Source organism: Ochotona curzoniae, unplaced genomic scaffold, assembly GCF_017591425.1.
Source record: "Ochotona curzoniae isolate NIBS_2020 unplaced genomic scaffold, NIBS_Ocur_1.0 contig_2210, whole genome shotgun sequence".
Taxonomy (NCBI): domain Eukaryota; kingdom Metazoa; phylum Chordata; class Mammalia; order Lagomorpha; family Ochotonidae; genus Ochotona; species Ochotona curzoniae.
The window spans coordinates 14,629,704-14,653,945 of NW_024465369.1; the positions used below are offsets into that span (position 1 = coordinate 14,629,704).

At 43.9% G+C, this 24,242-nt stretch overlaps 1 protein-coding gene across 1 annotated transcript in view; it reads left to right on the forward strand.

The window, feature by feature from the left end:
• KIF5C (kinesin family member 5C) overlaps window positions 1-24,242 on the forward strand; it is a 129,443-nt gene that overhangs the window by 58,095 nt on the left and 47,106 nt on the right. Inside the window, exons 4-10 of the mRNA XM_040972012.1 lie at window positions 4,582-4,686; window positions 8,804-8,852; window positions 9,113-9,168; window positions 9,821-9,908; window positions 14,552-14,676; window positions 17,191-17,295; window positions 17,639-17,787. Of these exons, the coding sequence (XP_040827946.1) occupies window positions 4,582-4,686; window positions 8,804-8,852; window positions 9,113-9,168; window positions 9,821-9,908; window positions 14,552-14,676; window positions 17,191-17,295; window positions 17,639-17,787 (677 nt within the window). The remainder of the gene's footprint in view (window positions 1-4,581; window positions 4,687-8,803; window positions 8,853-9,112; window positions 9,169-9,820; window positions 9,909-14,551; window positions 14,677-17,190; window positions 17,296-17,638; window positions 17,788-24,242) is intronic.

The window sequence follows — 24,242 nt, forward strand, 5'->3', positions numbered from 1 at the left end:
TCACCCTGGGCCCCAGGCCCTGGGCTCTTTAGGTGCTAGAAAAGCTGTAGCTGCACATGTCTTGAATCACACCTGCTTCCATCCCAAGGGCCCTAATCTCCTTATAAGTCAGAAAGGCATGGGAGGGCAAGGAGTGTGACGTCTCTTGAGGGAATGATTCAGTTTTTGGGTTTTTGAAAAAGTCTCAGAATATATGCAGGACAAAAGAAAAAAAAACTCCATGTTTAAAATCCTCAGACACTTGGGGAATGCACACAGGGATGACCCTCTAAGCTTAAGGATTAATGTGTCTTCAGGAATTACAAGGTATTTGCTGGTGCCAGCAGTTTAACCTGTGAGACATCAAGACAGTTGCAATTGTCCGAGTCCATTCCTGTTTTGGGGCAGAATAGATGATGACAAAGAATAATGCCAGCGTTTTAGTTTTTTTTTTTTTTAAAAAGATTTCTTTGTGGTTGTATATTTGAAAGATAGAATGGGGTGGGAGGTGGCAGATATCTTGCATCTGCTGGTTCCCTTCCTGAATGACTGCCACAGCTGGGACTGGGCTAGGCTGAAGACAGGAATCAGAAACTTCTGCAGGCTTCCCCTGTGGATGGCGCAGCCCAAGCTCTTGGGTCTTCTGTTGCTACCTTCCAAGGTGCATTAGCAGTTAGCTGGATGCAGAACAGAGTAGTTGGGACTCAAACCATTACTCTAATAAAGGATGCTGGCATCCTAGGCAGCTTAACCTACTGCACCCTAATGCCCAACACAATGCCAGCTCTTTAAAGCTATGTGGAAGGTGTTTGGCTAAATTTGAGGCTCTGTGTCCCATCGTTTGCCCCAGAATACTCATGAAGACCTGCAGGGACCTGGATTCTGTACTGGTCTCATCTTCAGGCTCCTAAATTTTCTCTTGTCTTCATGTCTGCCACTTGATGTGAGGAGTTGCTGTCCTCTGTGGTACATCAGGAGATCGCATGCTGCTGCTCCTGGTTAGGAGGGAAGGGGTTGATGGGAATGGGATTCCTTCCCTACACCCACCACCCTCTGTGCTGCACTTGCTTATTTCTGCTAGTGATTGTAGACTGGAGAGAAGACGGGAGATATTGTAAGAAAACAGCAAGAAAAGGAGGAGTCCCCAGCTACTGCCAGGGAGATTGTAGGAGGCCAAGGAATCCAGGGCACAGGAATGCAATGACATCAGAAAAGCCCCATGGGTGTGCATTGTTTGCAAGAGGATTTGGGGCATGCAGAATGATGCATTTCAGTGGCTGTCAGAAGGGCACAGTAACTCCTCGGTGGACAAGGCTGTCACATTTTAAAGCTGGTTTTCCTTTTAATTCCTCATTTTGGGTCTGACATCGGTGGCAATTGCATAATCTACTCTTAAGAGAAACAAGAGCATTAGGGTGAGGGTAGCTTCTCACAGTGGAGCACTGCAGGTGGCATTGGTGCTCAGCTTGATGGGGACCATGATGCACAGAGCTCTGGGCTTGCAGTCCTTGCCCAGGATTGGTACTGGGGAGAACGATGGGGTTCTGGCTGCAGCCAGGAAGTGGGAGGCCTGTCCCTGCAGTGGGTGTGGCATGCTGAGAAGGACTTCTGTTAGCCCTTGGCCTTGCTTTGTGCGCCCTCTGGACAGACATCGGTGTTTGGAAACCACCTGTGCTTTTCCTTATGCCTGGAGGGACAGTGAGAGGCCATGTGAACACAGCAGGCTTCCTGACATGAGCCTCTCTGCTGAGGGATTTGGAATAAGCTTGTGTGAGTGCAGACACACACATGCTGAGGGCTGCAGTGTTTCTGGAGGCTAGCTTTTATGGGATGGCCAGGATGCAGCTGTGACTGGAACAAAGGGTCTTGCTTCTTCTTTGTACCTGCTCCTAGGTCCTTGCAGTAGGAATAGGTTTTGAAAGGAGCACACAGGATGCAATTGTAAGATATATACTTTCCAGAATACAAGACACTGAGCAACAATTGTAGGATATATACAAGACACTGAGTACATTCCTCAGTTCCATGGGTTCTGCCCATCCTCCATGCATGAGCAGCTCCTCCCCATTTCCTGCGCTCCCTCTGTCCCAGCTCACCTTCTCTGCTCTCAGTTTGGGATTGGGTCACCCTCTCGGAAGCCAACTCTATTTACCCTAGTTGGAAGGGACTTTCCTGCTCTCCAAATTTCTGTAGCTTTTGGCTTCTTTTTCACTTTTCATTCCCTGAGCAGAAGGTGTATTGTCTGTGCATCTAATTTACAAAACAATTGACAGAAGAGTTGTGAAGACCCTTAGGACTCAGGGCTCTCTGTTTGTTTCTCTCAACACACAAATACACATTTCACACAACCCTCGCACACACACACCACACTGTACATACTACATAGACCCACACGTACATGCCACATAGACCCACACATACCACATGCAGACATCATGTGCACAGTAAATACACACCAACATAGCACACACATGCCGCAGACACTCATGCTTCCAGTTGCAGATGATTGTAGCAGGTTCAGGCTACTGGCCATAAAGGCTGCACTTTTCTCAGGTATCTGTGTCAGATCAAGCACCACAGCCCTGCAACCTGTGGTAGATTTGGGTGTCATTTCCATCACCATGGAGATGGCAGTATTATTATGAGAGCATTCCCTACTCTTGTCCTGTGATTTGAGGATGAGGGCTTTAGGGGAATGTAGTAGGGGGTGCCCAGGTTCTTCCATGCTTCTGCCTGGTTTCTGAGCCTGACAGATGCAAACTAGAGGCTGTCAGTGCTTGGAAAAGCCAGGGATTATTTGGATGAGAGGAGCAGATTTGAGTCAATGGAGGAGGAGTTAGGTGTTACCAACCGTTGCTCTGTGACCATGGGCCAGGAGAAGAAGCTAAAGAGTTATGGTTATAGGAGAATGGTTGAAGAGCCCTGCCCTGTTTGGGCATTGTCTGATTGGCTCCATGTTTATGACAGCCTGTGTGTTTTAAAGTTTACTAGGGTTTGATACTATTAGTCCCAGTCACTGAATGCTGTTTTCTGCACTACATACTGATGGTCTGGGGTAGAAATGTATTTCAGGCTCTTCAGGTCCAATAAGCTCCCAACTCTTGCTTAAAGGGGGCCAACCATGGACTGAGGATACAACATTAGCATTTGAGCCCTTCTAAGGTCACTGAACACCTTGTATATTCCATTTGATTTCAAGTTGACAATAATTCTGTGAATGAGTACTGTATTTAAGACTCCTAAGTGGGGAAGAATTACGTAGGTACTGACCACATTGTGTCTGGGGAGTACGCAATCAAACAAAAAAGCAACAGGAACTCACCAAATAGTTCAGAATTCTCCATAGATGACAGGGAGGGCTCCCAGGTAAGAGCTTTGCCAGGGATCAGTTGTGTCTGAATTCACTTTGTCTTTTGCTTTTAGCAGAGTTGGAAGTCCAGATCAGGTATGCACTGGAAGATTTGTAATGCCAGGTGTCTTAAGGCTTGTATGTAGTGCTGAGGTTCAAGGGAGTTCTTGCTTTGCTGACTTAAATGTTAGCTTGCAGGTTACTTACAGAGAGGTACTGTGTGCTGCAGCCACATTGAAAAACAAGCAAAGCTCATCTTCCAGGTGCTGGGCAGACTTGGGACAAGGGTTTGGGACAGGATTGTAGAAGGTTATTGTGTGGTTTTGGAAGGCTAAACAGTTCAGTTTCAATTATTCCTGAAGTTTTATAACATCTTAGAGGTCTAGACAATTCTCTGGGTGTACAGTTGTCACTTGAGACCTGCAGATGTGTGTGCACGAAGGGGTTGTTTAGCACCAGAAGAGAACCCAAGTGTTCATGTAACTGTGAGATTAGAAGGCTCTGGAAGCTCTGGCCTTAGAACCGTGGTAAGGCAGCCATTCTCAATAGACCTAGGGCTTTTCTAAAGGGCCTCTTTTTTGCGGGGGGTGGTCACAGGGACATCTGGTTCTGTCCTTCAAGCTGGGTTTAGTAACAGTTGAATTTAGTCATGCTTTTACTCTTTAGGTAAAAGAAATAGATGTGTACCAAAAGCAGGGGGAAGTAATATGAGCCTAGCTTTTTCCATATTAGAAGCAGTCACAAAATTACCCAGAACATTTCAGATGACAGTGACAGATTTTCAGAAGAAGCAAATATAAAAGATTTTCTTGATTCATCTATGAGATGATGCTGAAGGTGTTCAAAATAAAATTCTTAGAAATTCCTGAGGAGGGATGACATTCATGAAGTTATATCTGTCTGTTTTCAAGGTGATTTCATTAGAGGAGGCAGTTTGTGTGTACTTCCTGCCAATCCATAACTTGCCCCACAAGGTCTCATTTTTAATGCACAACCTCCCGAACACATTGATTTGCTGCTCTGAGAGGCAGTGAGAGGAAGAACTGTGGGACCTCAGAATAAGACAGGACTAGGATTCCCCTTGTGGATAAAATAAAAAAGGCAAGGAGCGTGGTTAGTCTGGCCAACTTGTAGTCTCTTGGCGCCACAGATAGGCCCCCAAGGGAGTTGGCAGCCCATGCCTAAGCATGACCCTGACCTCTTCTCTCTCTCACCCATGGCCCCTGTCTGTGTTTGTATTGTCCACTTACTAGGGAAAGCTGCATGACCCTCAGCTCATGGGAATCATCCCCAGGATTGCGCATGACATCTTCGACCATATCTATTCCATGGATGAGAACCTGGAGTTTCACATCAAGGTAAGTGCCCTTGGCCAAGCCACAAGGGAATGTATTAGACTACCAACCCTAGCCCCCTCCGCCCCCCAACCATATTTCTCAGGCTTATCCTAGTTAAATGATATTCCTGGGCTAGCAGAGTGCTCTTTATAGTTTAGTGACTTGGGCTAGTATTTAGCTATCTGAATAAATTATTGTATCTGTCAAGATAATGAAAATCAAGACCCTCTTTAGGAACCATCTCAATGGTTGCTGGAGTCCTACCCCTTACTCTATGGCTCTCTGATGGCAGTGTGTCTGACTTTGGGCTAGGACAGCAGTCCTCACTGTATGTTCCCTCATACACAGTGTCTTGTAGGTCAACCACCAGAGGAAGGGGTTCTGTGGTCATATGAGCTAGGATAAAGCTTTGTTGAGCTGTGTTGGGTTTCTCACAGGTGTGTGTCTGCTCTGTGTAAGGGACATGCACTGGAGTGCATTTCCCTGGGGATAGAACAGTAAGGAAGAACATTTTCTACAGAACAGTAAGGAAGAACATTTTCCTCTTCATTTTTCTCGACTTGCTTGTTTTGTTTTATGCCAAAACCTCAATGCTGGCTTAAATTTGAAATGAGACATTTTTACTCTTACTGTAGCTATTATATCATAGAATTTGGTACTAGGAGAATATTTCCAAAAATTCCTTGGGAGTGACTGAAAGCCATGGTTGCAGCCGTGGAGGAAGTGTTGTGAGCTGGAGAATCAAGAGGGCAGGTAGAGAGCGAAAAGCCAAGCCCTGCTTTTCTTTTTCTTCTTTAAAACATTTTTTAAATAACAAGCTGAGATGTTATTCACATACCATAAAATTCATCTGTTTAAAATGTACAGTTTGGTGGTTTTTAGTATATTCCCCACATTTCACAGTTACAATCATGAGCTAATTCCAGAATAGTCTCATCACCTGCAAAAGAAGCTCGGTGCTGCCTGCAGGCCCTGCTGCCCTGTCCTCTTGCTTTGCTTCGTCCTCTCTTTTCCCATCTCTCTCTCTCTCTCTTTTAGTCGGGGGATAGATGGACAAAACAGGGGCTCCTGCTCCATGTTCTCTTGTTGCCCATCCCACACTCCGTGTCAAGGAACTCACTGGCACAATTGGTACCCCTGCCCCAGTTAGCTATGTCTGTGTGTGGTCCAGGACCCAGGCACTGTGAAGTTGGAGGGGATTGACAGTATGGGGAAGAAAAGGGGGACAGTTCTGTTGTTGTTTTTTTTAATTTAAAGATTTATTTTAATTTGAAAGGCAGATATACAGAGGATAGAAAGATCATCCATCTGCTGATTCGTTCCCTAAGTAACCTCAATGGCCAGAGCTGAACTGACCTGAAGCCAGAAGCGCCAGGAGTTTCTTCTGGGTCTCCCACATGGGTGCAGAGTCCCAAGGCTTTGGGCCATCCTGACTGCTTTCCCAGGCCACAAGCAGGGAGCTGGATGGGAAATGGAACAGAGGGATATGAACTGGCACTTGCAATGTGAGGATTTAGCCACTAGGCTGTTGCACCAGGCCCATGGGGAGCAGTTCTAAGACTCAGGGTAGAGGTTTAATAAAGTGATTTCCCATCAGTTTTAAAATGAGGAAGATAAAGTTCAAAGACACTGAGTTAGATGATTCAAATTCTGTGCCAGAAGGTTTGCAGACAAACCCTAGTTCTGGCCAGCCCCAGGTCCAGAATCTTTCATTGCATTAAACTTCTTTCCTTATTTATTTCTGCTGTATACCTTTGCCAAATTACAGAAAAAAAGGGGGGAAGGTAATGACTGTTTGCCTCATTATAAATTACATCCTACAAACCACTCTGCCTTTTAGTTCCCTTTGTTAGTGAAAGCCTGCTTCTCCTTCTTGCCGCGGCTTTTTATATCCAAGGATACAGAAGCTTGTTGCTTTGATGGGATCAAGATTTAGCAGCTTAGTGCTTCTTTAAGACTGCTTGCATTGAAATACCTTCAACTACTGCAGGGTTCTTATGTGATAATCCTGGAATAAGATGTTAAACCAATTACTGCCCTCAAAATAAAGTCTTGTGCTAGAATCTTATTAAGTTAAAAACAGCCCTAGCAGGAAGCAGGGGAGGGGGAGGAGCAACACTCTGTAAGTCTCCCAGGCTGAATTTTACCGTCCAGGCTCTGTTTTGCCTTGTAGTTATGCTTACTTGTTTCATAAATAATGTTGAGAGGAAAAGTTAGCAGTTGAGAATTTCATATTTGAACTGAGCGCTGACGGACTGACTCAAGAAAAAAGGTCTGATTAAGGCAGTAGTGAACATCTTCTTAAAATGAGCCCCATGGAGATTTGAAACATTATTTCTGAAAGTTCTCTTGTTTAATGTGAACAGGACTCTAATGGTCAGATTGGCCAGTATGTAGACCCTGACAGCTTTTTAGACATAATTAATTTTCTCTGTAATCTATACAAATAAGACTAGGTATTTAAGAGCTCAGATAACATAAATCTTGAGACAATTCTGAGAGAAATAAAATGGGTTGGGCGCAGTGTTGAGTTGGCCCCAGAAGGGCTGGATCTGAGGTGGTCAGGATGGGACTGTGGCCGCAGGAAGGATGGAGAGGGCTGCAGGCAGTGAGCCTTTTGGATGTCACCAGGATATGTCCATGAGTAACAGGGCTCATGATGGGGAAGTTTGACAGATGTTCAAATAGGCACATGTTATTAGGGTGGCAACCAACCAGATGAAGCTACAAGGACGCCCACTATAGATTCCAGGGTTTAAAACCAAGACCCTAAGTCTTAGGTGGGTCAAGAACAAAGCACATGAAAGGTAATGAACCAGGGCTGAGTCCAGGATAGGCAGTTGTCTTTTTTTTTCCCCCCTAATTGGAGGCAGGACTGATGCAGAGATGGGGTATGGGCTTAGGTTTCACCAGTATAGTCACAGTCCACTCTCACAACTTTATAAGTCATGTATTGCTGAAGTATAGGACATGATCTGAGAGATGCATTTGTAGGTGAATTTTTGTCTTGTGGACTTCAAGGAGTGTCCGTACACCAACTAAGACAGCTTCAATAGCCCTAGGTGTATCAGACTATTGAAGTATATGTGGTCTATCATTGAAATGTCATATAATGTGTGACTTTATTTTGCTTTTGATTCCTTCCCCAGTTTAGATTTTAAAAACACTCATGAACATTAGGGAAGAAAAGTTTATCTGGAAACAGATGGCAGATATAAAGGGAGTACAGAGTCCTATAAGCAATTTTTGACATCATAAAGTCTAATGCTTCCTTTGACATATGGGAAAATTGAGAACTAAGGTTTTGGCTAATGTGTGAATGAAATCCCAAAGACCACTGTGTAGTTAAAGCTGTTCCCAGACATCAGTCAGCATTAAGAGTCATCTGGGGAATTTCAAACTGACCCTGAGGTCCCATTCTCTGAGATTCAGAGGGGCTATCAGGGCACTAACAATTTAAGCCAGTTCTGTAGGTGATGCTGATGAAGCAGGTGCTGGTTCAGAGACTTGATAATAAATCATTGGAAGGTTTCCCCTTCACTCACAGATGAGTTGTCTCTTATTCCCTGACATTTTGTTAAAATCCTCGCTGGACTCCTCCAGCCTCGCCTCCACCACCAGCTGTGTCCTGGCTACCCTTCTGAGCTTGTATGGGTTCAAGCACACTGCCTTTAGTCCTCCCTGCTCCCGTTGGGTGAACATTTGGGCACATGTTTGGATTGTACCTGTCCTTGGGTATGCAGAGGCCATTAGTATCATCCAAGGTCTACTGATTGCAGAGGATGTTTTCTGTTCTGTTGTCATATGTAGAAATTGTCTTGGTGTCCATTTAAAGCAAACCCTGGAATTTTCCTGTAAGTGGCTAGTCTGGCACATGGTGGGAATGGAGTTATGTATGGGGGCTTGGGAAGTGGTTAACACTTGGTGGGAACAGGAAGGGCAAGCAGAGGATTTGGGTAGCAGGAAGGAAATGGAGAGCTGTCTGGAGCCCTGTCCTCAAGACACGCGATCTTCACCTTGTGTCCTTTATTTTCCTCTTCCTAGCCATGCACAACCAAAGCTTCTATAGACTCTAATAATGATATTTTTGAAATTCAGTTGGCATTTCTGTTCTAAATTCAATTTGTTTTTTAACCAGGTTTCCTATTTTGAGATCTACTTGGACAAAATAAGGGACTTACTTGATGGTGAGTGGCCGTAGTGCTTGTCCTTCCTTTGCTCTGTAACTGAAGTCTAGGAAAGTTGAAATGATTCACAGAACTTTTGCTTAAGAAGCTATTCAAAGTCTAGAGAAGTGTTCTCTCACCTCCAGGCTCCCTGCTCATCCTATGCTAAGGCCCAGGCTTGCGTATTACAAAGAGAGTAGGTTTACCAAGCTTCTTAATTTCTGTTTTTCCTCTCCATATAGATAGGATCTTTAACTTTTATCTCTTCATCATCTCTCTAGTGTCTAAGACCAACTTGGCTGTTCATGAAGATAAAAACAGAGTCCCATATGTAAAGGTATGAGAAATATTCGATTGGTTATGTGTCTGGTTTCTCCCTGGTTCAAACTGTTGCAGTAATGATTACACAAGGGGACCAGAAAATTATCTATAAAGGGCATAGAGACTTTACTCATGCTCATTATATTTAATATTCATCTGCTTAAAAATGACAGTCGGATTTCTCCAATGGTATCATTCCTTTATGTAAACTGTTATGATGTAAGTATTATTTGATATATTCACATTGAAAGAAGTGTTGGTATTGAATAAATAGTTGATACGTTGCAGTTAAGGAGTGTCTCAGAGCATTTTGTCTAAAACTTCAGAGTTTCACATCTTGGTGACAAAAATAGCAAAGAAAGATGGAATGCAAAATGAAAGTTCATGTCATTTTCCCATTAATTTTTTTTATGGTCTGTCTCCTTGAAATGTTGTTATTAAGTATGAATCTGTACTCAGGGATCTAAGAAAATTCTGTGTTTATTGTACGGTTTACTTTCAGGAAACAGAACTCAAAACACTAGGCCAGGAGAGAAAGTTGTTGGCTCAACATTAAAGGCCTTTCCAATGATCTACATTTATAGAAAAGATGAGGAAAAATATTGAGCTATTTCAAAAATATTGTTGCTTTACAACTTTCTAATGGTGCCCTGACCTGACTCTTCCAGGGGTGCACTGAGAGGTTTGTGTCAAGTCCTGAGGAAGTCATGGACGTGATAGATGAAGGCAAAGCCAACCGGCACGTGGCTGTAACAAGTAAGCACACTAGGACTGTCTCTTGTCAGGTGTCTTAGGATACCGTGTCTGCCTCCCATCCAGCACTGGTGGATGGTGAGGTAGAAATGAAGCAATACCTGAGGGTGGGTGGTGAGTGGGCATCTACACCTAGACATCAGGGTGCGTACAGTCCCAGTGTGTCCAAGAAGGTTCTATTGGCTGTCCACAGTGCTCTGAGGTTATGGAAATATGGGATGAGACAATGAGACTGTGGACCTTAGTAACAGTATGAGGTTGAACATGGTTATTTTAATCATGTTCTTGTTTAGGTTAAAAGAAATAATTCAAGCCAACAAATTCTACATACCATTCATATAAGAGAAAAGATGCCAGGTTGGATTTCTGCCCTACGTGTCACAGGAAAAGAAAGGAAAGGAGATCAGAAAGTAGAGCTGGGAATTTTGTGATAACATTCCCATGCAGTGTTATCGGTAGTTGCATTCAGATCCACTCACTTGCTGCACAGTTCTTTTTCAGGCATGGGTATCTTAGGGAAGTGGCACATATGGTACTCGAGCTAGGGTATCAGAGGTTCCAGGGAAAGGCTGGGCAGGCTTAGAGAGGTGTGGCCGAATGAAAGTGAGTTTACAGGAGGAAGGGGTTGGAGGAGAAAGGCAAATCTGAGGAGGATGTGTGAGCAATCCATCTTAACACACACTTTGCCTGTGCTGACACTGAGAAAGAGTCTGCTTGCTGTGTTTGGTCTCAGTGGGCAGAATACCAGGATTGCTGTGGCTCTTGGGAAGCATAGCTTCTAAAAAGCAACTAATTAGTTTTATTGATTTATTTGAGAGAGGTACAGTCAGACAGGGACAGGCAAAGAACTCCCATCTTCTGGCTCATTGCATAAATGCTCCTAGTAGCCCAGATTAGACCGTGCTGAAGCTTGACTCAGCTGGACATGCAGTCCAGGTGTGCTGTGTGGGTGACGGGATTCTAGGTACTTGAACCATCACCTGCTTCTTTGGGGTGTGTACATTAGCATGAAGCAATGTCTTAGCCAGTTAGGGAGGCAGATTTTCATTTGTCATAAGAATTCTAGTTCTTATAACTGTACCAAGTGAAGCCTGCTCCTTAAAGTGAATTCCCCGCCCTGTTATAAAAGAGACTCATCTCAGCTCTTTGATTTTTCCACCTGGGGTTCTTTGATTCTGTAATCTAGCCTTTTCTCTACCCAACACCTGATGATATTTGTGTGTGGCAAATGTCATACGTGAGCTTGGGCTTGTGTAACTGTCTTTGGATTAAAACGCATACACAGGAGAGAGCGTAAGACTGATGCTCTTTTTTTTAAAATCTTTATTTTACTTACCAGAAAGGTAGAGAAGTAGACAGGGCACTCTCACATCTTCTAGTTCATTCACTAAATGCCTGCAATAGTCAGGGCTGAGTCAGGCCAGAGTTGGGAGCTGAGAACCCAGTCCAAACTTCCCACAGGAATGGAGGAGACCCAATTACTGAAACCATTACCTGTTGTTTTATGGGTTCGTATCAGCTAGAAGTTGGAATTGGGAGCAGAGTCTGGGACTCCAATGTAGGCACTCAACTAAGGGGTGTGGTTGTCCCAAACCCTGCTAACCATTTGTGCCACATGGCCACCCAAGACTGATATGCTTACAGTGGTAGCATCTCTGTTTTATTAAAGAAGAGGTTCATTCTGTCTCACAAGCTGTTGTTAGTGACAAATTTTTCTTGACTGCTTAGTATTTATAGTGTAACATTTGGTAACTTGGTTTACAACTGCTCCTTCAGAACATTACTGTTATCATTCTAATAAAGTGGTCATTTTCTATTATAGTAAAATATACCTGATAAATGTACCTTATTGACCAATTTGGATGAATAGCCCTGTGGCATTGAGTAATTCTACACTGCGTGTTAACATTGTTTTCATCCATGTAGTGTGAGATCCTTCTCATCTTCCCAACTAAAACTATACTTCTGTTATTTATTTAGTGTCATATCCAAGAAATCATTGACAAATCCAACACATGATTTCCTTAAAGAATCTTCGATTTTCTTTTTTGAATTAATTTTTAAGAGTTTATTTATTTATTTTTAAAGATTTATTTATTTTTATTGGAAAGGTAGATGTACATAGAGATGGATAGACAGAGAGGAACATCTTCCATCTGATGGTTCACTCCCCAAGTGACCACAGTGGCTGGAGCTGAGCCAATCTGAAGCTTGAAGCCTGGAGCCTCTTCCGGGTCTCCCACGTGGGTGCAGGGTCCCAAGGCTTTGGGCTGTCCTCAACTGCTTTCCCAGGCCACAAGCAGGGAGCTGGATGGGAAGTGGGGCTGCTGGGATTAGAGCTGGCGCCCATATGAGATCCCAACGTGTGCAAGGCAAGAACTTTAGCCGCTGCGCTATCATGCCATGCCCAAGATTTTATTTACTTATTTATTTTTAATTGGAAAAGCAGATATACAGAGAAAAGGAGAAGCAGAGAGGAAGATCTTACATCCATTTAGTCACTCCCCAAGCGGCTGCAACAGCCGGAGCTGTGCCAATCTGAAGCCAGGAGCCTGTAGCCTCTTCCAGGTCTACCACATGGGTGCTGAGTCCCAAGTCTTTGGATTGTGCTCAACTGCTTTCCCAGGCCACAAGAAGGGAGCTGGATGGAAAGTGGGACTGCTGGGATTAGAACCGGTATCCATATGGGATCCTGGCTCATACAATGCGAGGACTTTAGCCGCTAGTCTGCCATGCCGAGCCCTGGATTTTTATGTATCACTTAAAACTTTTACATGTTAATATTAAGGTTTTGGTGGAAAGGCCAGTCTTTTCTCTGTTGAACCTTCTTGTTACTCATATCAAAGGTTATTTGGTACCCCAGAGTTTATTGTAGGGCCCTTCATTCTAGCTCATTCCTCTATGTTGGCCTTTTGCCACTGCCACACTGTTCTGACCACTGTTGCTTTGTAGTAGCATTTGAAATCAGTAACTGAAGTTTCTAATGTTGTTCTAACTCTTCAAAAATTCTTTTGGCTGTTCAGGGTCTCCTGAGACCCTGCATTAATCTTAGGATTTTGTTTCTGTGAAAACTGTCAATGAGATTGTGCTAGGATATGCACTGAATCTGTAGGCTATTTGGGGTGGTGGTAACATTTTAAAGCTTTATTTATGTATTTGAAAAGCAGAGTTAGAGAGAGAGGAAAAGACAGAGACAGAGAGTGAGGAAGATCTTCATGGTCTGATTGACCACAACAGCCAGAGCTGGGTCAGGCTCAAGTCAGGAACCAGGTGCTTCTGGGTTTCCCATGAGAGTGGCAGAGGCTCTAATACTTGGGCCACCTTCAGCTGCTTTTCCAGGCATATTTGTAGGGAGCTGGATTGCAAATAGAGCAACTGAAACACAAACTGGAAGTTATATGGAAAGCTGGCCTTGTGACCAGCTGCTAATGTGCTAATGTGCTGTGCCACAATGTGGGCTTTTAGTATTGACATTTTAGCAGGATAGGTCTTCCAGTATGCAAGAAATGGCTTTCCATTTATTTGCTTTTTCTATAAAGATTTATTTATTTTTATTGGAAAGTCAGATATACATAGAGAAGGAGAGACAGAGAGGAAGATCTCTGTCCGTTTATTCACTCCCCAAGCAGCTGCAATGGCTGGAGCTCTGCCAATCCTAAGCCAGGAACCTGGAGCCTCTTCTTGGTTTCCCACGTGGGTGCAGAGTCCCAAGGCTTTGGGCTGTCCTTGACTGCTTTCCCAGGACACAAGCAGGGAGCTGGATGGGAAGCAGGGCTGCCGGGATTAGAACTGGCACCCATCGGAGATCCCCATGCGTGCAAGGTGTACAAGTCTTCTTTGACTTCCCTGGTTAACTTTATTCCAAAAATGTTTCATTCTTTTTGTTCCTATTATCAATGGATTTTTCTTGATTTTCTTTTTGTTATTGTGTAAAACTTGGGTAATTTATATATATTGATTTTGTACAGTGCAACTTTGTTGATTACTCATAGCAATTTATTAAGGGCAATTTCTTTAGGACTCCTTAGGTAAAATGTGGTAAGGTGGTTTTGAGCAGTAAAGGCTGATGAGTGTGGAGTCACGGGTCTCTGTGTCTCCTTGGTTGGCAGACCAGGGTATGCATGAAACTTTATTCCCAGCACTCCATCTTAATGAGGTATATTTCATCTCTGAGACCTTCCATGCACTCGATATGTGTTGTAGAAGAAGTATAGCTCTTAATCTTTCCTTAAGAAAATCTTAATCCTTCCTTAAGGAAATTTGCTATTCCTGATAAGACCAGGCTTTCCTAGATGCCTGTGCTAGAATATATCAGGTATGTTAATCAAAATGAAAACTTTGCAGAGATTTAAGGTGGGGCAGGGGAAACAGCTGTAAGCTCATGGAGAGCCAGGCTGGGGTAGGATATGAGCTTTGGGCAGTGCCTAGAAAATCTCCAAGTGTTGACTAAGATTTTCATATTAATTTCTCTGCTACCTGAAGACCTGTTAAGTTTTTCCTAAGTGTTGTTGTTTTTAAGAAGAACCATTTTTGGTGGAAAAGCATGATTTGGCTGGAAAAGCATGATTTGCTGTGCTTTTTAGATGAATGGTTTGCAATCTAAATTTATGTGCTCTTGGTGAGCAGTAAACTATCCTGCTTTTCAGACATGAATGAACACAGCTCCAGAAGTCACAGTATCTTCCTGATTAATATTAAACAAGAGAATGTAGAGACTGAAAAAAAACTCAGTGGGAAGCTTTATTTGGTTGATTTGGCTGGAAGTGAAAAGGTAATTGGTTCTTTGTTTGTATTATCTATAATTTCCCCCTGTTATTTGCTTCAGTGTGCACTGGTATAATTTTTATGCCTTTCCATTCCCTGATTAAAAAAAAAAAAGCTTTTTAAAAAGTTTCTGAAGTTATGCCAAGGTGTTATTACATTTAGCCTTTGTTTCTGGGCTCTCTTGTTCCTGGTGGTGAAGTGCCCTGTTGGCATCACAGGCAGAATGCTTTGAGTACTGATGGTGACAGCACTGGCCAAGTGTTTGTCTGAACATGTGGGAACAAAGGGAAGACGCCCGTATGTGCAAGGAATGGGCTCTGGCACGGGAAGACAGCAGCCATGCTTCCACAGCTACTGTATTCTGCTGATAACATCTCTGTAACATGGGCCTGCTCCTGGTTTGCCTGGTCCTGGGTGCGGATTGATGCTATCTTCCATGGGTGGCCTTGGTACCTTGGATTCTGAGTTCCACGTTCATTCTTTTAGCTGAAAATCCTGACTGGTCTCTGATTTTGTCAGGACTCTGTTTTCACGTGTCTGCCAAGGGCCACGCCTTCCAAGTTAGGATTTCTAGAATTTCCCACCTGCCCCCCTGCCAGCCTCATTTCTGTCCCCCAGTGGAGGCTCCCAGCACCACACCCTGTCTGGGAAAAGCCTAATCCTTGTTGCCAAGCAACAACCCAGAGCAAGTGCACCTGCTCAGTGCCCCTTCCCTCCTTTGTCACTGCTGTCACACCTGTTTCCTCATCAGAACAAGCCTTGAGTCTTGGTCAGACTCTCTTAACTGTGCCACTGCTGCCCACTTGCTGTGCCACAACACTGCATTCCCATTTTCCCAGTTATGGTCTCTAGTGTTTGCGTAAGTCATGGTTCCCTGAGTTGCCCTCTCCTGTGCATTTGTGGAGCTGGGAGCAGGAAATCTGGCTACTCCTAGTCTGTTGTGCTGGTATGGGCTTATAACTTGGAAATAATGGGGCAGTGGCATTATGTTCCAGACTGACCGACTGACCATTGACAACTGGATAGCTGCTCCTCACTATGCCATCTGGGGGTCTATGTAGAGAGCCTACATGGCATCTCCATTCTTGCCAAGCACAGAGATGAGTACACAGGGTTGAAGCACACCTGAAAACTGCCTCACGCTGGCAGACCGTACCGACCGGTCTGCACAGTGTTTGGTTAGTGCTAATGATATGAACTCAGAAATTCATAGACGAGTGGATGAAAGAGGTTAAGTTTTATTTTCATGTAAAATATATTTTTCCCATGGCATGCATTTTTCTAGGAACTTTCTGTAGACCCTTCTTCATGTGTATGTGGCAGCCCTTATGTGATTTTTTTTTTGCTTATGTCTTGTCCTTTGCCCAGCTGTGTCCACACAGCTGTGCAATCTTGCCATAGAAAACATGGGGTTATGGTCCCACCCCCGCACCAGGGTTTCTTTCTCTAGGGCTGCCAACTTGATGTTGCTACAGCTTTTTTTTTTTCCTTTCCTGTAAATAGAAGATGCTGGATAGGACCTTACAGGGTTAAGATGCTCAACTATGAAAGCTTTTGAAAAAAAAGCTCAATTTGCATGTGATGTTATTATTTGTGACCCATCAGCCGCATGCTGTCTGTCAGTGTGTGGAGGTACACACACACACATTCCCCCTGAGCGAGCTTTCATCTGAACCCTTTCTCCTTTATGTGTCGTTGGAATCCATCTTGGTATAGTTTCCAATTGTTTCTCTCCTGGCTTGCTTTGGAGAGCAGTTGCTCACCTGTGTCATTAGTTCTGTCAGCAGAGACATGAATCCCGCTAAGTTTCTTCCCCCACCCTGCTCCCGGCATCTGTGAACTGCTTTCCAGCTAGAGCTGGTACTATAAACAGGGCATTAGCAGGCATAACATGACAGAAGAACCTTGCACACTCCTCTGGCTTCAGCGGGCAAAGAGACAAATCTGCAGCCTAACATGCACCCCTGTGATTTTTTCCTGCCTCTCAAAGATATTTGCCTCTTTTGGTTGCTCGTGCCACTTTGCTGCAGGGGAGTCGTTATGGAGGGAGAAGAGCTTGGATGAGTGTCCCTAGCAGCTGCCATCCTTTGTCGGAGTCTGAAGCTTGCAATCGACAGGCTCCTTGCCATGTCCATTCGTTATGCCCCGGGACAGGGATTGCTCCAGCCCCCCTCCAGCATGTCTTTGGTGGATTGGTCTGAAGACCTGAGCCTGCCTGTGGTGACAGCACGCCTGGAGCCTTGTTTCGCTGGATGGATGCCCCTCTGGGAAGCATCTGCAGCTCCAGCACTCAAGGCATTTCCGCCATCACACTAAAACCTAATTGAGAGGAAAATGACAAGCAGGAGAAACCAAATCCCCAGCCTGGGGCGTGAGAGATAGTTTCATCAAAGTGGTTCTTATTTACTTTTGCTTTTTGCTCGCTGTCCAGAAGCTGTCCTCCTGTAAATGAATGTGAGTTTTCTCCTTCACACTTTTTACCATGCTGAGCGGCCTCATTGCTTTCTCTTCTCCCCCGTAGGTCAGCAAAACTGGTGCCGAGGGAGCTGTTCTGGATGAAGCTAAAAATATTAACAAATCTTTGTCTGCTCTTGGAAACGTGATCTCTGCCTTGGCAGAAGGGACAGTAAGTGATCCTGCCCCTGTTGATGTACTGGGAGATGGTGCCTTTGGGTACCCCTGAGTCGTCAGTTCCCCTGACTGGAAGGTAACCAGGGAATCCTGGCTGTAACCACCTGCCTGCTGGGGTAATACAGACCATCAGAAAAGTATGAATGCTGACACTTACTTCCTATGCCCCTGGCCTCAGAATCAGCATTCATTCATCATTAAAGATGAGATGCAAGCCAAAGGTACAACAGCAAATTCTGATTTCCCATGGGTTTCTGAGATCCTGCATGACTTGCTTGCCTGTGGGTTTATTTCTTTGAATGGGTCGTCAAAACCATTATTTTTCTTTTCCAACACAGAAGACACATGTGCCGTACCGAGATAGCAAGATGACGCGGATTCTCCAGGACTCACTGGGTGGCAACTGTAGGACCACCATCGTCATTTGTTGTTCTCCTTCTGTCTTCAATGAGGCCGAGACCAAGTCCACGCTGATGTTTGGACAGAGGTGTGTGGGGTCCCCAGAGACTCATACTCTGTGCTGAGCCTCAGGTCTGAGCAGTGAGTTAAGGAGTAACAAAGCTAGGTGGCAAGGAACCAGTCACCACTGCTTCCAGCTAGGGGTCAAGCTCTTGAGACGTAATTTATTCAGGCCAAAGGGGTGGTCTATCAGAGGTCTGATGTTTAAAAAAAAAGAGCTTATACACTGCAGCTTGTTATAGATGGGATTGTTGGTAAGGCAGTGGACCTGTGACTTTTGTGCTTTGTGGAAGTAAAGTCTTAGTTTGTAGGTTATTGTGAGTTCAAGTGTGTGCCTCTTAAGATGGCTAACCACCTTGAACTCCATTATTTGAGCGCCATTGCAGAACTGCTGATAAAACAACTGGGAACTTCAGTGTATGCACCGTCGTGAATCCACAGCAACCCCTTGGGTAGGAGTCACACTATACAGTGAGGAAAGAGGTAGGTGGAAGCTGTCTTTCCACTCATGTCCCAGTGAGACTCCCGAGGTCTAGGGCAGTGGGAGTAGGTGGCAAGACTGACCACTTAATAATCCTAACGTCACTTGGACGTGTGTGGGTTGGTTCATACCTTCCTTTCCTCTCTTGCCTATTTCCTTTTCTTCTTCCTATTGCCCAAGGCCTAGCCACCTGCCATTGTGTTTCTCCCAGACACAACGATGTTGATGTCAGTTCCTGAGTGCTTGGGAGGCTGTGGATTTGTATGATTCCAGTATCTTCAGTGCTCAGTGGGCCAAGCCAAGAGATGTTGGAAGACATGGATTCTGTTGTGGAGAATCCTGTGATTTCCAGACAAGTTCCCTGTTCTCTGTGGGCCTACTAGTAGGTGGAGTCCCACAGTGCTGGGTTGCCTTCTGTTGGATGGTGGTGCTGATGGCACAGTGGGGAGAGATGTCATGTGCACTGTGGTCAGGCCTGAGAAATAGTTTCAGGCATCTGAGTGAAAGGACAGGTGGGGGTGGGCACAGTGTATGGGAGATTATTATGGCTTATTTAAACTGCATTAAAACCTAGTTATTTCCTGAGCCCTTAGCAGAACATAAAATTATGTACTTGTGGCACCTGTGGGATATCTAAATAAATAATAATTACATTGAATTGTAGAAGTAATGTATCTGTTCAACTGGATTTGAAGCCTTTCCTTCCTCACAAATGACTTCCTTGATTAGAGAGACAGGTCAGTGGGATGGTGGTAGGAAAGCTCCGGCTCCAGGGACGTGCTAAGCAGCCTCTGCTTCTGGGAGAGAGAGCCAATATCCTGCCTCCCTCAGCATTGCCCCATCACCTTACACTGAGCTTTAGTGGTTTCATCTGAAGGCATGTTTGAGTAAACCGGCTCCCAAGGCACCGATAACACAACCGTGTCTTTCAAAATGAGTTTCACCTGTAAAGTGAGTTTATTCTGCATCTTGGGAGAGGACGGCTCCCCATCTGCAGGTGGCATTTGTTCCAGGGTGTTTGTGGCTGTCCACAGGGATTGTTTTAGGCATCAGTTATTGGTAACTCTGCTGACCCAAGCCACCATCAGCATCATTTACTTTTTTTGTGTGTGTGTGCCTAACATGTGTCTGTTTTCTCAAAAATCCCCCTAGCAACTCTAACAGGTAGGCATTATCTCACTTTGAATGGAGGAGGAAATTGAAGCTTAGGCTCAAAGCCATCAGGCATCTATTGGAGACCACACTGCCAGGAAATGACTAACCGCTCAGGATGTCTAAGGTTGCAGCCTACACTGTTTGCCTACAGCAGTTCTCAAGGGGCTACTCCATCAGGAACCTGGAGGAGGGTGGCACATGGATTAGCAGGACCCTCTTAGTTAACTCTGTCCCTCTACTGACCCACTTTCTCATTTTCTCCTCTCTGAGCCTTCATCTTTCCACTGTAGGAACTATCATAAGGCCTGCCCATGGGCAAGCCTGGGAAGATTTCCATGATTTATCCCAGTTTTGAGTTAGTACAGGGATGGCATGGTGTAGACTCTCATTGCGAATGCAAACTCCTTCTTTCCACTACTCTGATGGTATTAAGACCTGTCCACCTGATGGTATTAAGACCTATCCACCTGATGGTATTGAGGCCCATGTAGGTCGTGGTCATGGATGGGAAGAATTGCGGGTGAGGGGCCGTATGGGGCAACACCATAATGAAACGGTCACGATTGGATGAAATATAATTGAAATTGCTTTTCTAGACTGAACAAATAAGGAAATACTGCTGATAACTTGGGATTCCAGGAAATAAAAAGTAATATCAGGATGTTTTCAAATGAAACAGGTTGAGCCACATTCTTGTATTAGAGTCCTCAAGCTTCTGAGCTTCATGTCCGCGAGGACTGATTTCTCATAAGGATCAATGTACCATGAAGTACTCAGCAAAAGTAGTGCACAGTAGGTGGGCAGTAAATAAATGCACCTAGGTGAGTGAACAGCTGGACGTAGAGCTTGTGTAGAAGTTCTGGGGACGCCGCTGAACCATGATACCAATTACCACCAGAAGTTTGGTTCTGATTGGCTTTCCAAACTGTAATGAGAAATGGAGGAGGTTTTAATCCTTACCCCTCTATCCTAAGTTACTTAACAGATTCTTCAAGGACAGAGAACTTCTCTATGGGGCCGGTACCTGCTTGATTGTCAAATATGCTCGTTGAACCTAATTATACAGCAGACATAAGTCTGCTCATCGGATTAGACATGCTATCTGATAGCTAATGAGATTAAGCACTTTGAACTCAGGAAAGTCTGCAGGGCACATCCCAAATGCAGTGTAACGAATGTTCATTATGTTCTTGTTGCAGGGGTGACCAAACTGTAGGACAGCATCAGGCTCTTTAATTATTTCCATGTGGTTCTTTCAAGGACGTGAAAAAATTAGGTTTGTTGATAGGCTTGCACGTGCTTTCCCTCCAAGAAGACAACACAATGTGCTTTGAAGCAGTGTAACCTTGAGAGACTAGCTGCCTGAAGGCTCCGGCCCGGAATCCTGCCAGGACCCTTCAGGATTCTGGATTTTAAGAGTCCTGGGTTTTAAGAGTCCTGGAATTTAAGAGTAAGGGGGAAGTTACCAAGTCTGTGCCATGATTTCACTGATAAATGTTGACTCTTTCATTCCTTCAGGCTCTGGCTTTCATGTGCTCTGAGAGCTTTAGTTGAGGAGATGGCACTTGTATTCCCCAGCAGTACAGACTCAAAAAGCTGGAGTCAAATTAGGAGCATGTTTGTTGATTTGTTTTGTAACTCCCAGCATTTTTTAGCTTTAATTAAATTACTTCCATAGTTCTATTTGAAAAAAGATATTTCCAAATTTTAGAAATGTAAGCTCAAATAACCTAGTTATCCTGGAAACTTATTTAATGCACCTTGATGTGCAGAGATAACGAAGGAAGAGGGAGCCTCAAGGGGCTGGACCGGCTTAGGAAGTCCTGAGTCAGCACATCTTTGACATCAAGAGTCTGATTGATCCAGCATGAATAATTCAGAGATTTTATTTATATATTGAATGTGGAAGGAGGATTGATAACTTAGAGAAAGTACTATTTTTTCTTCTTTTCTTTATATGCATTTTTTCTTAAATTATGCCATCATCTAATTGTGCCAGTGGTATCTGGATCAGGTGCTGGAGAGTTCAAACAGTGTCCATATAAAATTCGTGTCACCACAGAGTGAGAACCAATTACCTACATGTTAGAGTGAGCACTTAGAACAAGATAGACAACTGGTTTACACTTTTGACATAGAAGCCAAAAAGACTCGTCCCTACTGGAGGGTTGGGTGGGTGGTGAAAATAGAGTTACTGTTTGCTCTTGGAGGGAGATCTATCTAAGGGTGACATACATTTAACTGGGGGCAAGTCCTCTTTCAAGTTACTTCTGGAATGTTTCTCAAGAGATCTGAGTCCTTCAAAAAATGTCCACACCCCTTCTGTCTCCTAAGCGAGGGAAATGGCCTGCCCAGAAACTGACCAGCTATTATCAGGCAGGGAAGTCTACTGGAGAATGATACAGTGTTTGAGAGGGGAACTAGGATTGAGGGCTGGTTAGAAGTATGATGTCTGGTGCCATGTGTTAGCCTGGCCAGGCTAGGATGCACAGTTACATGATGAAGATGATGCTGTGAAGGTACTTTGTAGATGTTGGTGGCACCTGCAGGCAGTTGACTGTAAGAAAAGCAGATGGTTCTTGGCAATGAAAGAGGGCCTTACCTATAGTTGCAAACCTTAAGTGCAAAAACCAGGGTTTCCCAGAGAGCAAGAGATTCAAGGCTGTGGCAGCAGCTGCTGTCTTGAGTTTCCAGTCCTGACACAATGCTGTGGGGCAAATTCTTCCCCCATCCCCCCAAAACACACATAAATAAATAAACAAACAAACAAACAAATAAAGCAAGCAAGCCTATTTTATGTATATAGTAGGGTCATATATCAATATAGGTATGGATAGCTGAGCAGTAGGTTATCTGTCACTCTGTGTATCTGTTTGTATTGTTCTGTTGATCTGGAGCCCTTGGCTAAGATTGCCCTTGGAGCTGGATTTGACTGTTATTTGTGGAACAGGTGTTTATATCTGAATATACAATACAGGGTCTTGTTAAAACCCTAGGAGTTTTAGAAAAGAAGTCCCAAGACCCTTTTTGCTCCTTGGGAAATGATTAGGTCGCTTTGGATTATCAAAGGAGCACAGTCAGTTTGGCCTTTAAAGATGATAAATGAGCAGGTGGTGGCTAAGAGAGGACCCCTATGGATCACTGGCTTGTTTTCCTATAGCAAGGAACATTATGTTCCAAAGCAGCAGGGCTGCATGGCATTGATGTTAATGTGTATCTTCAGCTTGACAAAATTAGAAAACCTGCCTTTTGAGCATTTATTTTCTGCTCTGTTGTTGATTTTGTATTCTCTCAGAAACTGCCCGAAAGTCTTCTGGAAAACAGGCCAAACAGTAAATGCACACATGTGGGTGTGAGCACAAGCACCCGCATTACCTTCGTGTGCAGCCTTCTGCCCAGGATCCATGTGGATTTGCCATGTTTGACAGTCAGAATATGACGGGGTTTAGTGTGATAACATAGGTGGGAAATACCCACACAAAAAGGCTAAGAGCATGGAAGCTTTTTGATAGGTGGATAGGATGAAGAGCAAAGCAAAACAGCATCCCCTCTAACCATGTAGCCTCTCCTGGAAACAACCACCTGGATATTCACAAAGGAGGAAAGTACATTTAAAAAAAAAAAAGGTTTTAAAGGGCAGAGTTACAGAGAGAGGGAGAGACAGGCAGGAGAAGGAGCTTCCATTTTGATCAGCTCTCAGAATGGCCATAATGGCCAAGGAGGTCAGAAGCCTGGAACTGCATCTGGGTCTGCTAAATGGAGGCACCTAAGCCTCATTTCACTGCTTTCCCAGATGTGTGAGCAGAGAAATGGAGCAGCCAGGACTCGAACCAGTACTCATATGGAATGATGGAGTCTCATGCAATTGCTTAACTTGTTCTGCCATGGTGTGGGCCCTTGTAGCTTTAATTTGGAAATTCTTGTGTCTGACTGAATTGGTTTCTTTCCACATAAATTTGCTTTTCTTATTTTTATTGATTATACCATACGCATAGTGAAATATATAAACTTAGGTCTCCAACCCATAAATTTTGCAAGTGTTTCCACATCTAGAGCCACTGCACACCATCTTGGAAGCCACTCTTAATCAGTACTCTCAAGAATAATTACCATCCTGACTTCTATTAGTGCGGATTAATGTTGCCTATCTGTGAACTTGATATATAAATGAATTCACATAGTACTGTTTGCCATCTGGCTTCTTCTAAAATGTTATCTGTGAAATTCATCAACATTGTAGTAGTTGATTTTTCATAGTCTTGTGGTATTCTATTCTATGACTGTAGCACATACTCAGATCGTTCTAGTACTGACTAATTAGTATTTGGATAGTTTTCATTGTGGTGCAGTGCTCATAAATTACTGTGACAGGTTGTCATGCCGTTGGGTGAACACATGGTCCCATTTCTAGTGGGTGGGAGTAGAATTACTGGGTCATGGGGTTTGAAATACTCAGCTGTGGAGATACTGGCAAGCACTTTTCTGATGTGATAGCAATAATTCATACCTTCTCCAGTCACAATGAAGTATTATAGTCACCCCTTAATCTCACCAACAGTTGCCATTATGAACATTAGAATTCTCTGTGATTCTATGGAATGTGTAAAGCTATCTCAATATGGTCTTAATTTGCAATTCCCTGATGGCTAACGATGTTAAGCATCTATTTTTCCGAAGTGTTTTATTGGCATTAGATCCTTGCCAAGTTTTTTCTTCTTGATTTATAGTAGGAATCATTCTAGGTTAGCACTTTGTCATGGATTTACATTTCCTGTATCTTCCTGTACTTTTATGATTACCTTTTTCATCTCCTAGGGTGCCTTTTAATGAAGAGAGGGTTTTTTTTG